General features: G+C 37.4%; 1 protein-coding gene across 3 annotated transcripts in view; it reads right to left on the reverse strand.

Annotated features, from left to right (window-relative positions):
• Positions 1-9,371: 9,371 nt before the first annotated feature.
• The window catches only part of LOC129769455 (uncharacterized), a 29,401-nt gene continuing 25,080 nt past the window's right edge, over positions 9,372-13,692 (reverse strand). For all 3 annotated transcript variants that reach the window (XM_055771740.1, XM_055771739.1, XM_055771741.1), the window contains exon 2: positions 9,372-10,976. In XM_055771740.1, the coding sequence (XP_055627715.1) occupies positions 9,858-10,580 (723 nt within the window). In that variant the 5' untranslated portion in view covers positions 10,581-10,976 and the 3' untranslated portion in view covers positions 9,372-9,857. The remainder of the gene's footprint in view (positions 10,977-13,692) is intronic.

Here is a 13,692-nt window from a genome sequence, read left to right on the forward strand (position 1 = left end):
ATCTCATTTAGCTCGATATTAGCGAGTGACCACTTTGCCCCCACTAGGTGACCACATTACCTCCAAGCAAAAAAAAAGTTCGATTTTTCAACTTTTTTGTAATGATGAAAAATGTACTATTTTGAATTTTAATAGTAAAAGCCGTTTGCTATCTTGAACAACAATGAGTTGAACTATAATATTCTTCCAAAAACAGAAATTGAAGCGGTTTGTGGACGCAGGTAATGGGCATATTCCTTAGGGTGACCACTATGCCCCCACTTCCCCTAAACCTTCGCCGAAAACGTTTTCTTCACGTGGAACATTTTTTTTGGCCTTCCTTATGTGGAGCAATTGTTTGTCCTCCACGGCCGATCCTATCGATGCCAATGCTTGGTTTTCCACGCTTCCTTGACCGGTTCCAGTTTCGCGTTCGCTAAAGCCGTCCAGTTGCCCTGATTTGTCAGCAACAGCTTCATCCGGAAGCTCCAATTATCGTAGTTGGAGCCATTGAGCTTCGCGAACGATACCAACCCTTCTCCCATCTTGATAGATTAACTTCAACTTACTTTTCTTTACCAGTGTTTCGACTCCGCGGGCAAGGGGCCCAGAACCTATTGGCCGATAAGATGGAACAATAGGGCTGGAGTTAATAATGAAACTTCTGTATATAACGGTTGAAGATTTCAAAGTGATTCAGTGATTCAATTTCAAATTACTTAAAAAGTCACAGAAGGGTTGTGTCCAAGACACGACCGCATAGTTGACGTAGGATTTCGTTAGTCTATCTGCTACATGCTAATTTTGGATATGTTTGAAGAATTACATTGTTAAACTCTTCGATAATGATTTAGGTCCGTTTTGTCTGGTTGTTAAGTACTGTTTGTTCACTCCACCAGTGTCCATAACCGAGTGATAATGATAGAAAGATGGTGATTAGTCATTAGATGGTGCGTATCACGTACCAAAGCCGCCCTCTGTGGTCCTGGACGAGATTTTTCTTTTATCTGTATTATAGTGACTTTCAATTCATTTGGATGGTTCGTCACTTTTACTTCCATTTTTGGAAGAATGTCGGGAGTGCGAATTGAACTCATGACCATTAGCGTGAGAGGCATGGATGTTACCACTACGCCAGATCGCCTCCCCTCCTGGACGAGATGGCTCCTGTGTTATGTATGGATGAAATAAAGAAAAAAAGCTCATCAAAGTAATATAAGATAATTATCATTATCGAACACAAGTTTTCTCACCAGAAAAAAGTATTACTTTAGTATAGAGAAAATATATTTGAAATGGAAAAGGTAATTTCATTCATAATGTTTTATTTTCTGAGTGTTTATTCAACCCATTTCCTTTTCGCTTTAAACCCAACGGAACACGATGCTACATGCCTCAATGCGAATTTCAATTGGGCTAACAGCACCCAATACGATATGTAGAGCATATGTGAAATCACTTTTTCGAATATTCCTCCATTTTTCCAATTTTGCTCGTCGCATGAACTTTCCTTGAGAAAAAAAATCGTTTCATATTTCAAGTCATTTTATCACAATATCTACCATATACAATTTTACACTTACAGTTGTGCTAATAGTTTTACAATACATGATCGGTCATTGATATTAAATTTCACAAAGCAACCAACATAAAAGTTCCAAATTTAAATATTATTTATATTCTATCAAGCATAAGTTCTATTCAGTTCATTGAAAGATCACTCTTCAATCAACCCATCGAAAGATTCTTATTGGAACGAAAAAACACTTTTTCATCGCTCCCAACTTATTCGGCAGCACGTATGCAATCAGCAATGCCCACTCTAGTTACAATGAGCACTATCCATTTGTGCGCGTCGTTAGTTAAACTATCGACCACGAGGGTATTTACATGCTGATTTCCCCCAGACACCTTGGATTTGAAATCTCTGTTAGGGAATACATGTCGGTGGGAAAGAAGCTCCTCCTACCAGCGTTGCCAATGTTCCAGTTTAAACTGGATTCTCCCAGTCTTTTTTCCTCGATCCAGTTAAACAGTTAAACCCTGAAATCTTCCAGTTTTTTAAAATATTGTCCAGTTTTATCTAGTTTTTTTTATATGGTTGCTTCATTTTACCAAGTTTTTGTAAAATATATTCATTATGCATAAACATTCTCCCTCATCCTTCCTATTCCTTGGACAATTTTGTTTTTTTTGACATTTTTCGATCGATCCAAGGTGTATCTTTTCTTTTCTTACGCACTCTCAGTGTTATTTTTCTCCTGCTTTTCGGATGTGTAGAAAATCAATACGGTTAGCGCACAGTGCGTGCCAAGCAGCAACGTACTACAATGTCTTTGAACCAGAAACCGTGTACGTCAACAAATCTCATTATCGAGCAAAAAAATACGAGATTTTTTAAGTTTTATCCAAATAAAACCATATTTATCAGAGGTTTTAGAAGAAAAGATCCTCAAATGTAGTTTCACAGTAATGTTCGAGTGGTGGAAAACGTTATTTTGATCTACTCGAATGGTTAATTCATGGTTTATTTCGCTATATTATAATCTACTATACGCTTTGAATGGAATACTATTTCTCGGACATTGAAATGAGTAGAAAAAATGATTTTAGATAAATCAAAGCCGAACTTCTTAAAGTAAAACGATTTCACGGGATCCAGTTTTCTTCCAGTTTTTTTAAGAGCAATCTTCCAGTTTTTTGAAAAATATTATTGGCAGGGTTGCCAATGTGTTTGCAATGCCGATTTCCCCCAGGCAGCTTGGTTTTGATATCTCTGTTAGGGAACACATTTCGGTAGGAACAAAAGTTCCCCCTACTTTCATGTGCTTGCAATGCCGATTTCCCCAGGCAGCTTGGTTTTGATGTCTCTGTTAGGGACCCGCCGCATGTGTCGTCAATTTCGACCAATCAGAAGTGGGTATTTCCGTTAGGATAGGGGTTGAGATTTTTCAATTGTTCGATAGTTAGTTTCATGATATATATTATTTTATTCAATGTAAAAAATTGTTATGGAGTGCCGAAATTGATTGACGCAAAAATCTCATCAATCCATCATGAAATGACTGAGCAATAAGAATTTGAAGTTGGACAATTTTCACGGTGCGCTCGATTTTCGATTTTCAATTTGTACCCCAATATGTTTCTGAAAGACGTAATCCTACGTCAAAAGCAATGGTTGCTTCGACTTGAAGTTGCATGCCGCGTTGCTACTCACAACCAGATTTGCCAACCTTCCAGTTTTTCCTATATATTGCCAGTATTTTTCAAGCATCCCAGCGAAACAGCCAAAGACGAAATATCTCCAGTTTTTTTTTTTAATTTTCACAGTTTATCCAGCTTCTTTATTTCTTCGGAATTTTCATTTTTTTTATGTAATACCTACGCTGAGAAGGCAAAAGTTCCACTGGTAACGTTAGTACCACACAAGACGATATCTCCATGAATGACAAAGGGTTGTTCATAATCCTAGCATTGACAGGTGTCCTGATTTATAACTCCGATCAGATGGTATCACTAGTTTTGACTTGCTCTTTGTTTAACACATATTTAACACAACAAGACATGATCGAATTCAAGTCCAAACATGCTCCTGATAGTTTACTGCTTGAGCTTAGATTGCCGGTTCATTTGTATTTTCTAATTCGTTGAAGCTTGAATGATAACACACTTATCTACTAATTTAATTCAAAAGATTACATTGAATTGGTAGAACCTGGTGACGTTCATCCATCATACTAAATTTTATCCTTTTTTATCTTTAGCTTACGATTTTATTGTTTTTTCAAAAATTAATTACCTACTTCAGTAATTTATATTGATAATTATAAACCACAATGTTTACTGAATTTATTACTGAACACATAAGTATATTTATTTTGTTGAATTTTTATGAGAAACTTATGTCAAGTCTACTTACTGAACCAACTGCAAACTTTTTAAATTGGTAGTATTTTGTATGAATAAGAAAAACAACTAGAAATTGAATTTTGAAAGACATCTGGATATAGGGGTCTATGGTATCACTTCATCCTGGAAAATAGGTCTCTCGCCTAAAATAGTGCGAGAATCCCTGTTGTAAACGGACGCAAGGATGCTACATACTGACACTGTCACAGTATATCCTAATTTTTGTTTGTAATGTAAATAAACTTGGGAAAAAATTAAAATCAATTCTTCCAGCTTTTTTCCAGTTTTTTTTAAATTTTTTCCAGTATTTTGCAGTTTTTTTTTCAACTTTTTCCAGCTTTTTCAAAAATTTGGTTGGCATCTCTGCTCACAACAGTCTTCAATATGCTGAATGTTAAAAAACCCCATCCTGGTCGATTGCTTCATTTGTGTAGCAAAGCTTTTTCTCAGCACAGACTAGAGCGCATTTCTAGTCTATATTAGTGAAATACTTTGTGACAACTTGACAAATGTAGACAAATGTGTGACAAATTAGAAACTCGCATTTCAGCGCTACTTTGACAACCTAAGTATTGGAAAAAAGATTCTTGGGTTTTAAAAGCCTGAAAAATCTATCATTCAATCATTCTGTAGATATGGTAGCCCTGCAGAAAAGATATGCTCGAAAAAGAAACTCTTAGTTGGACTTCACGTATGGATCTTTTAGAACATAATCGTGGCCAACATTTACATGAAATTATCTCTAAAATCTAGTGACAAGGATTGATTTTTAACCCCAATAATAAATTCAAATGTTCTACAATTTTCGTTTTTTATCTGTAAATTAAGAAACCAGACGCTTAAAAAATATATCTGGATCGGTTCCGAAACTATTTTCCTAGTTCAAAAGCTTCAAAAATTACGCAAGACTACGAAATTACTATCATGAAATCATGTGTTAGTGTTCCAAATGGAATTGTTATTGATTATATGGTGATTCGATAACAATATAAGTAAATAATCGATCTCACTGGATTGATGAATCAATCGCGCAAAAGCGATGATGATGGGGCTCGATATGCATTCCCAGCATCCGCCGCGAACTGCTGGCGTAAGCCATTATGAGTAGCACAGTTCTAATACGGATGTGAAAACTAATTTCATTAATATCATATCGTACGTTTACATAAATGAAACTAGCTAAAAGCTAGCAAATACTGTCGGACAATGATGCTGAGCTGCAAGACGGAAAATCGTTTCCAATTCGGCAGCACCGAGGCTCGGGTTATTGAAGAACAAGATACACAAACAAAATTCGGAAGCATTGTTTACAAATCTAATGGAGATCATAAATTTTTTGTTCGCTTTTTTAAACGGAAGCAGCCGGAAAGGAAGAGGTTAGTTTTGAAACTTTTCATCGCGCTGGTGTTGTTGCCGTTTGCTCTCATTTGCTGCTGGCTAGCAATGAAGCATCAGAGGATGGCTCTCATCCCTGAAAACGGTTGTGTTTTCGCTGTCTGTACGGATAGCCGGGGAAATCAATTTAAAAATATGTTAAAACAAACAGAAACAACACTCTTTCAAATTGTTTTCCTTGTTTTCACCCCTCACCTTCACTGCGAGGCTGGATCATTGCCACAGTAAGTGAGTTATGAGCGGATAGTAAGATTCTTACAGTTGTTAGCAATACTGCGGACGCCGAATGTCCTGCAGAAGGAAGGATGCTGGGGAAGCGATCGGTGACACTGAAACCAGTTATGCAAATGCCAACCCGTTTCGTTTAATTATCTTAATTAATTTCACTCGTTCATCGTTTGGCTAGGTTGTTCAAATAGAATCGGATGAATGTGTGAAACAACACGTTATGTATGGTACACTAGATTACAAACAATGGGTGCTGGGAATGGGTTTGAGGACGCGGTGTAATTAATATATATTTTTATCTTAGTTGTGAGTTTCCTTAAATTTTGATTATTGAACTAATTTGCTTTCCACACATATCTATTCATATCATTTTATATTTGTATATTTTCAATGTATTCCTTATTAAACCTTGCACTGCGAAGTATTTTTGATAAATAGGTGGTAATTCTATCTCTTTGGGTATTCTTGTATCATTGTAATATTCATGCCGTAGCGGCATACATTCTATCAAATATTGGTTGGGGAAAAAGTAATCCATTATTTTTGGGTGAAATTCAAAACTATTTTTAATATGCTTCGGATAAGGTAGCTTCATAGTGTATCTATCATAGACGGCTTGATCCTTATTGGCGAAAATCTCTAGTAATAAATTTTTACAATGTTCTCTTGAACCTAATGTCTTGTCACTCTGGAAATTATAAAATGCTAGAAATAGGTGATAATCGCTTGGTGTCAGGTGTCAGGTGGATGCATTAAAAAATCCAAATCAATCTCTCGGAATTGCGTGGCCATACGTTGTCCTGATGGAACACAACACTCAATCGCTAGCTTCAGACGTTTTATTTGTTGACAGTATTGATCTTAAATTAAGATTAAGATTCTTAATTTAGTGTATTGCACTAAAATAATAGAATTTAAAAAAAATGAAAAGAAAACTTTAAGAAAAAAATAAGTAAATTTCAAAAATAAATTAAATTGCACCTATTTTAGTGTTGCAGCATTGGCACCATAAACACCATTCACAATTTCAGCGGCCTGACTTGCATTTTCGCATTAATAAAAGAAAAAGTTTGAAATGTACCGAATTTGTTGACCTCCATTGTTAAACCCCAATCATCGAAACACTTTTTATAGCTGTATTCAGAAATTGCCTTCGGTTCTCGCAGTGAATTAGTTTTCGTGCCTTCAATGCTGTCAAAACGGGTGCAGCGACCCCATGATAATAGACGGATTTTTACCCAAGTTTATGACAGGGCCCGAGCGAGAGTTTGTGAGTCATAGATTCCAATTTTATGATCGTGTCCGAATAAATAAGTACGTTTTTGTTTTCCTTCCGAGGCTTTATGATAAGTTCGGGTAGATCCCGAATAAATAAATACATCTCTCTTGTACGATCCTTATTTGCGGGTCGTTTGATTCATAGTTCGGTTTGTTCATTCAAGAAAGGGATATGATCTAGTTTCATGATAGTAACAAACTTATCACGAGTTCGCTTTCTAAGTCTATTCCGAAGAGGTAATAGATTTAAGGAAAACTTGTATATAGGGTTGGGGAAGAAGAAATGTCGTATTTCTGATCGAAATTTGACGCTTTATTTAACATACTTACCCAATTTAAGACAAATATGCGCCGTTTTGTTCGCAAACTTGTTGCGATTTAGAAGGCAACTTCATTATCCCCCCTTATAAAACCCCCCTCCTTATTTGCGAAAAAACTCAGACAGCCAGTTTTCGCAAGCCTCTTTTGAGGCCAACTTAGTATCGCCAAGAGCGTTTTACATGGACCGGAAGAGATGATAATCATTTGGAGCCAGGCCCGGACTATACGATGGGTTCAATAGGACATCCCATCCGAGCTCCCGTAGCTTCTGGCGGGTCATCAAAGATGTGTGAGGCGAGCGTTGTCCTAGTGGAAAACAACACCATTCCTAATGATCATTTCTAACCGCTTCTGGTCAATCGCCTGCTTCAAACGGTCAAGCTGCTCACAGTAGAGAACCGAGTTGAGGGTCTGACCATAGTTGAGCAGCTCATAGTGGATGATTCCCTTCCAATCCCACCAAACACACAGCAAAACCTTCCTGACCGTCAATCCGGGGTTGGCGATGGTTTGGGCCGGCTCACCGCGCTTCGACCACGACTTTTTTCGCTTTAGGTTGTCGTACGTGATCCACTTTTCATCACCTGTCACCATCTTCTTCAAAAATGGGTCGACGCATCCTGTGTCGTTTTTCATCGAAAACATCAGTCCAAACCTACGAGCTACTGGTCGTGACATACAGACTCACACGCCATTCCTTGCGACTCGTGCTCTTCAGCAACTGGCCGCGGATGAATACGATGCTTACCCTCTCGATAGTCCAGCATTACGGAAAATTTTCCACATCAACGATGTCATCGGTAGAGACAGCTCTGTAGAACAATTCGTACGATACATGCTGACATCGCTAAGTTTCTCGTTCCTCTGGGATTGATGGCCCCTGTAGTTGTACGTGCTAAAATCTCCATGCAGGAATTGTGGCTGCTTTTCTGCGACTGGAACGACGCCATGCGCAGAAAGTGGGATGATTTCAGCAGTGATCTTCAAATAATCTCGTTATACCGAGTTGAACACAACAACTGCCAGATTCGCGCGTGGAGCTGCACAATTTCGCGAATGCTTCTCAAGATGCTTATGGAGCGTGTACGTATGCCCGTTGTCCCGGGGCCTCTCGGTCGAAGATTTCCTTTGTAGCATGTGGAAGCGTGGACCTACATGGTTGTCGAGTTCATCTAATAACTGACCTATTTTGAAGCCATTAGGAGTTGATGACGATGTGTTGGAGATCATACAATTAGTCGCAATCGTTCAAATGCCATCCTCGTGCAGCTTTTTGTTCCTCCGCTGGAGCTCGTGCAGACGCCTACTGAGCTGCACTGCCATTTGCTTGTACTTGTATCAACAATGCACTTGCTAAAGTCAGCACCAATTCAATTCCCACTACGTAATTAATTTCCGTAGAACATCTTACTCAAGCCAAAACGATACTGCTTCACCTAGCCTATAGAGATATCTTCCGAGAGGAGACTTGAAAAACGCTCTCACATTCTCCTGAAATGATGCTCGCCATGTACAAAGGACGGTCATTTTTCCATTCCGATAGTGTGACTGGTGACGAAAAGTGGATTTATTTCGAGAATCCTACGCGTCGAAGATCTTGAGTAAGTTCAGGGGATCAACATCGGTGGCACGGTCGAACCGCTCTGGACGAAGGACAATGCTCTGTGTTTAATGGAATCAGAACGATTTGATCTACTAGAATCTAGTCAAACCTGGCCAAACCGTTAGTTCTAAACAATACCGACAACAAATGATCCTTTTGAGGCTAGCTTTGTATAAAAACCACCAAAGTACCAAAAAAGGTAACACAAAGTGATTCTGTTGCATGATAAGGCTTCATAACACACTGCAAAACCGGTTGAGGAAACGATTGAGTCATCAGGTTGGGAGGTTCTTTCGCATGTGGCTTACTTACCAGACTTGGCTCCTTCCAACTACCATCTTTTTGCATCGATGAGCCACGCACTTGCTTGCTTGCCAATCAAACATTACATTTACCCAGTGTAGACATTCTAATATCCCCAACCCCTTCTAAAGTTTTCCATACAGACAAGCACAAAGTTTTCCATGTAGGCAAGCACATATTCCAAAACTTTGGAGGAATGTCAAGAATGTAAAGTGTCACAAACTAACAAAATAATTCGAATTCTTTGAGTTCTTCTGAGTATCCTCTAAAATGTCAGATATGTATCCATTTGCACGATTGAAAACTAAAACACAAGATATGTTTTTTCTCATATTTCCGTACAAGTAAACGCAGGTTGGGTTCAGTTGGAATATATTTTCAAAGATACTTTCATTTCGTTTCATTTTCATTCCTTGGGAAAAGTTTATACGCTAGCTCATATCAGTGTAATTTTTAGAAAGTATTATCGATCCCTTCTATTTTCTACATGAATTTGATTGAGTACTCGCACACATTATCTAATCAGTCTAATTATTTTATATCCTCCTCATACCACCTCACTTTCTTTTATAATTCAGTGGTTCCAATTTTCGAAATCTGATAGTGTGTTCTAACATTTTATGTTGGCACTGATTGACATCCTAAGTCTTACTACAATTTTGTTTGATTCACGTTTGCATCAGGCTTGAATATTTCTCAGTAAATTTCGAATTTTGTTTGCAGATTATATCGTGTATAACCTCATGCAAAATATGATCCACGTTGTCAGAGTTTATCAAAACGATTATTTTGCGGTCAACGACAATGGCAAACCATTTTTAACATGTGTTAGCAATACAGTTTATTGAAAAAGTTTTTTATCGACGTTATTGTTATCGTCGTGAGCGAATGATGATGGACTGATGTCAATCTGGGATGACGCTATGGTGAACTGATTTCCGACGTAAGGACCTCTTCTCATTAGCCAGTCTTGATTTGCCGTACAGCACTCCTCGTTCGAAGGTGATCTTTGCCGGTCAAAGTTCGCCGATGAGTCATCCTCCAGACCCAATGTGCTGCGAATGCGTCTGTTTATGGCCTCTGCAGTGAGAGTATAGTTTATTGGATTCATCGACCCCCTGGCATAGTTCTCGAACGTATCCAAGGGCTTCATCAAGGATTCATCCAAGAAAGGATTCCGCATCTTTTTTTCTGCCGCATAATACGCTTCATCGTAGTAATGCTGCATGTTAAGTTTGTGACGTTTCCGATAGTTTTCCAGCTCATCTTGATGGTAGTATTGACTATTATCAACTGGATTTCTCGGACGTTTTCGACAGGATGGCTCCACCTTATATTCCAGTGGCTGGCTTTCCAAAGAAGCTGCCGGCTGTTGGCGTAGATCTAGAGTTTCGGGTTCCTCGCCATCGGCAATCGAACTATGGATATCCGCCAAATCAATGTCATTTTCATCAGGACTGTAACATGATAACAAAATGTCAAATACTATACGGAAATATTCGTCTCGATAACATGCGGCATGCATATCATGCAGACAATTGATAAAATAGAACGATTGTTCCATTCGAAACTTTCATTGGAATATATTTGTATCGCGAAAGCATGTGGTACAATGATAAATTCTGACATTGTGTATACAATATAAATTGAATGAAATATATTTAAAATAAATCAATTCATAGTTTATACGAGAAAGATTAATATGTTAATATATTTATTATTTTGTATCATTGTTGTTTTCAGTTATCTAATAAATTTACAATGGTTATATTTCGGGAGGTCGATTGGTGCTTTTTATAAATATTCCATACAACACTATAGATAATATGTCACCTACAAAGGATGTCCACTTCCTCGTCTGTGCAAATTGCTGTGATACATACCATTTTTCAAGGAGATATGTCTGTTACCAACCCCTTGGTGACGTATCCTAATTCAGGTGGAATTTTGATGCTCGATTCTAGAAAAAAAAAAGAAAACAAAATATAAAACCGTTATATTTTTGATCATACTAGTAAGTACAATTTTTTTTTCAGTTATATGATTTTTTGGAGCTCATTTGGTCGGCGTTATGTGACAAATTTGAAGAAAGGAATAATGATAGCTTTGAATAAAGATAGCCTTGCTGTTATCGAATTTGGTAATTGTTACAAACCGCAATTCATTTTTAATGATCAGCGACAACCAAATAGATTATGCAGTGGACTACACGTTTGCCCATGGCGACTAATCCATAAATTCCACGAGAATATCAAGCAGGACGACGACAGGGAACACAAATACAAATATTATTGAATGCCATTCTACCATTCAATTATACGTTTGCCAATCACTAGGTAATCCGTGTTGACGGCATTGAGCATCGTTAACTAGTTTAGAGGAGCGTGAAAAAATAATTGATTTTCAGGCACGTTTTTAAAATTGCAATTATGAATGAAAATTAACTTTTTCGTACCAAATTAGTATTCTATTTAAATGAAAAACCATTTTTTTCATGTGGTGCAAAAATCTTGTACGAAAATTGTTCTGAAGACAACTTCATATTATAATGAAAAGCTTCAGTAACAATGTTGGAAATGTATAGACAAATGGTTAAACAATAATCAGAAATGTTTTTTTAAGTGATTAAATACCATGATGTTATACTTATCATTCAAATTTTAACATATGAAAACTAGCTTCGTGTTTTCTAATCTGATAGGGATTAGACTAACGAGTTTGGGACCCAAATTGTGGCCCCTAATTGGAAGTGGCCACCAGACACTATTCCTCTGTCATCGCGAATTGTTTTCGTTGTTTAAAATCTTATATTGAGCACTACGGTGATGGGCACTAAAATAAGCTCACGCCCATTTGAAATCAAAGTGTTGCAATATTAAAAGTTTTTTCAAACTTTTCGGTATTCCATTCAATACTACGTAAAAGACCATTTTTACCATTTCAGTATAGTTGATTTATTTTTTAGAAAAACACAACAAAAACAACAAAAATAGAAGGGTCTGAGCCAACGAGCACGGACGGAAGTTTGACGTAGGACTTTGATTGTTCAGAACACTTGGTTATTTTAAATGTAATTGTTTTCATTGTTCAGAAATCTGTTAGTTTAACTCTTTTGAAACTCTAAATAGTAGCCCTTCAAACGGTTTGTAAAGAACAAAGAAAGACGGCTTATTGTCTTTCTTTGTTCTTTGGTTGGAAGTTTAACTGTCTAACTGAAAATGATTAATGAATATCAGTGGGACACATAACAGGATGGAAAGGTAGATGAAGTATATGTGAAACGGTAAACAAAAAAAAATATATCGTCATTGATTACATTGAATTTGGAATTTATGGGGAAGAAACGAAAAAACAAGTTGAAAATACTCACGGTTTCGTGATATTTTGAGGTAAAATACACATGAAATCATTTTTTTTATCTGTATTATAGTGATTTTCAACTCATTTGGCTGGTTCGTTACTTTTACTTCCATTTTTGGAAGAATGTCGGGAGTAAGAATTGAACTCGTGACCTTTAGCGTGAGAGGCATGGATGTTACCACTACGCCAGATCGCCTCCTCACATGAAATCATGAATTTGCTTTATTTTTTAATGGTATTGGTATTTAATGGTATTGTGATTTCTTTCCATTGTCTTATTCTTATTATTAGGCATCTTAGCTTCTTCGGTGAAATAATGTTCGTTTGCAGACTATCACAATCAAGTCGTATTGGTTCCACTGCTCAATTTATCATAGAAGGAATTGAGTCTTTGAGAATATTAATATTTCATTTCGTTTCATTTTTGTGATGCGATGATATGCCGATCTTAATAAGTCTTCGCATGATAATCGCAGCCTCCTCCTAATTAATGAACGATCACTGTATGGATGATACTTTCCTCGTTACTATGATGAAATCTTGCTTGAAGTTTGAGTGATGCATGAAATCTTGTATCTGATTACTTTAACAGCTTGCTAATTTGTTAGATAAAGCGAATTATTGCACGCAATTTTGTGTTACATACAACATTCATGGGAAGGAAGTTGGAAGAAAGAATGCATAATACATGATGTACCTTCGCATCTGCTTACAAAACAGGTGAGCTTGATTTTTTTTGTATCGTACACGAAAATTACTCACACGTGCGGTGTGTGTGCGCTATTTTGTACTCTATTAACTAATATGCTAACGCGAGGACCTTTATAGCATACCTGATAACTGTCTAGGTTCGTTGGTTTGAGTTCACGATGGGTAGACATTAAAGTGTCCATTAATGGGATAACTAGTTTTTTTTTTGCATCAGAAATTAAATTTTCGTTCCTCTTTATATGGACGTGAAAATAAGATTGCGTACGCGGGTAACAATTTCGTTCCTAGGGGGGTAAAAATGTGGATTGAAGTCAGTTGAATGAAGAGGCAGATTTCTATTCATTAGTCGCGTCAGTTAGAATAACCACTGACTGAACTAGTTCATCAGTCATCCTCGCTTGTCAACGCTAGTCAATTCATTTTCTAGTCAATTCATTTTTTGTTGACGGCGACTGCCGAAGCAGTTCTAGTCGAAGTGAAGCTACTGAGAGTAGTCGTTCTGCATTTTCCACCTTCGAAGATTTGGGGTCCTGGTGCTGACATTGCATAGCCTTTGAGCTAGAGCGGCTTGTGGGCTTAGCAGGTGGCTTCTTTGGTACGTGAGG

Source organism: Toxorhynchites rutilus, chromosome 2 (assembly GCF_029784135.1).
Source record: "Toxorhynchites rutilus septentrionalis strain SRP chromosome 2, ASM2978413v1, whole genome shotgun sequence".
NCBI classification, from domain to species: Eukaryota; Metazoa; Arthropoda; class Insecta; order Diptera; family Culicidae; genus Toxorhynchites; species Toxorhynchites rutilus.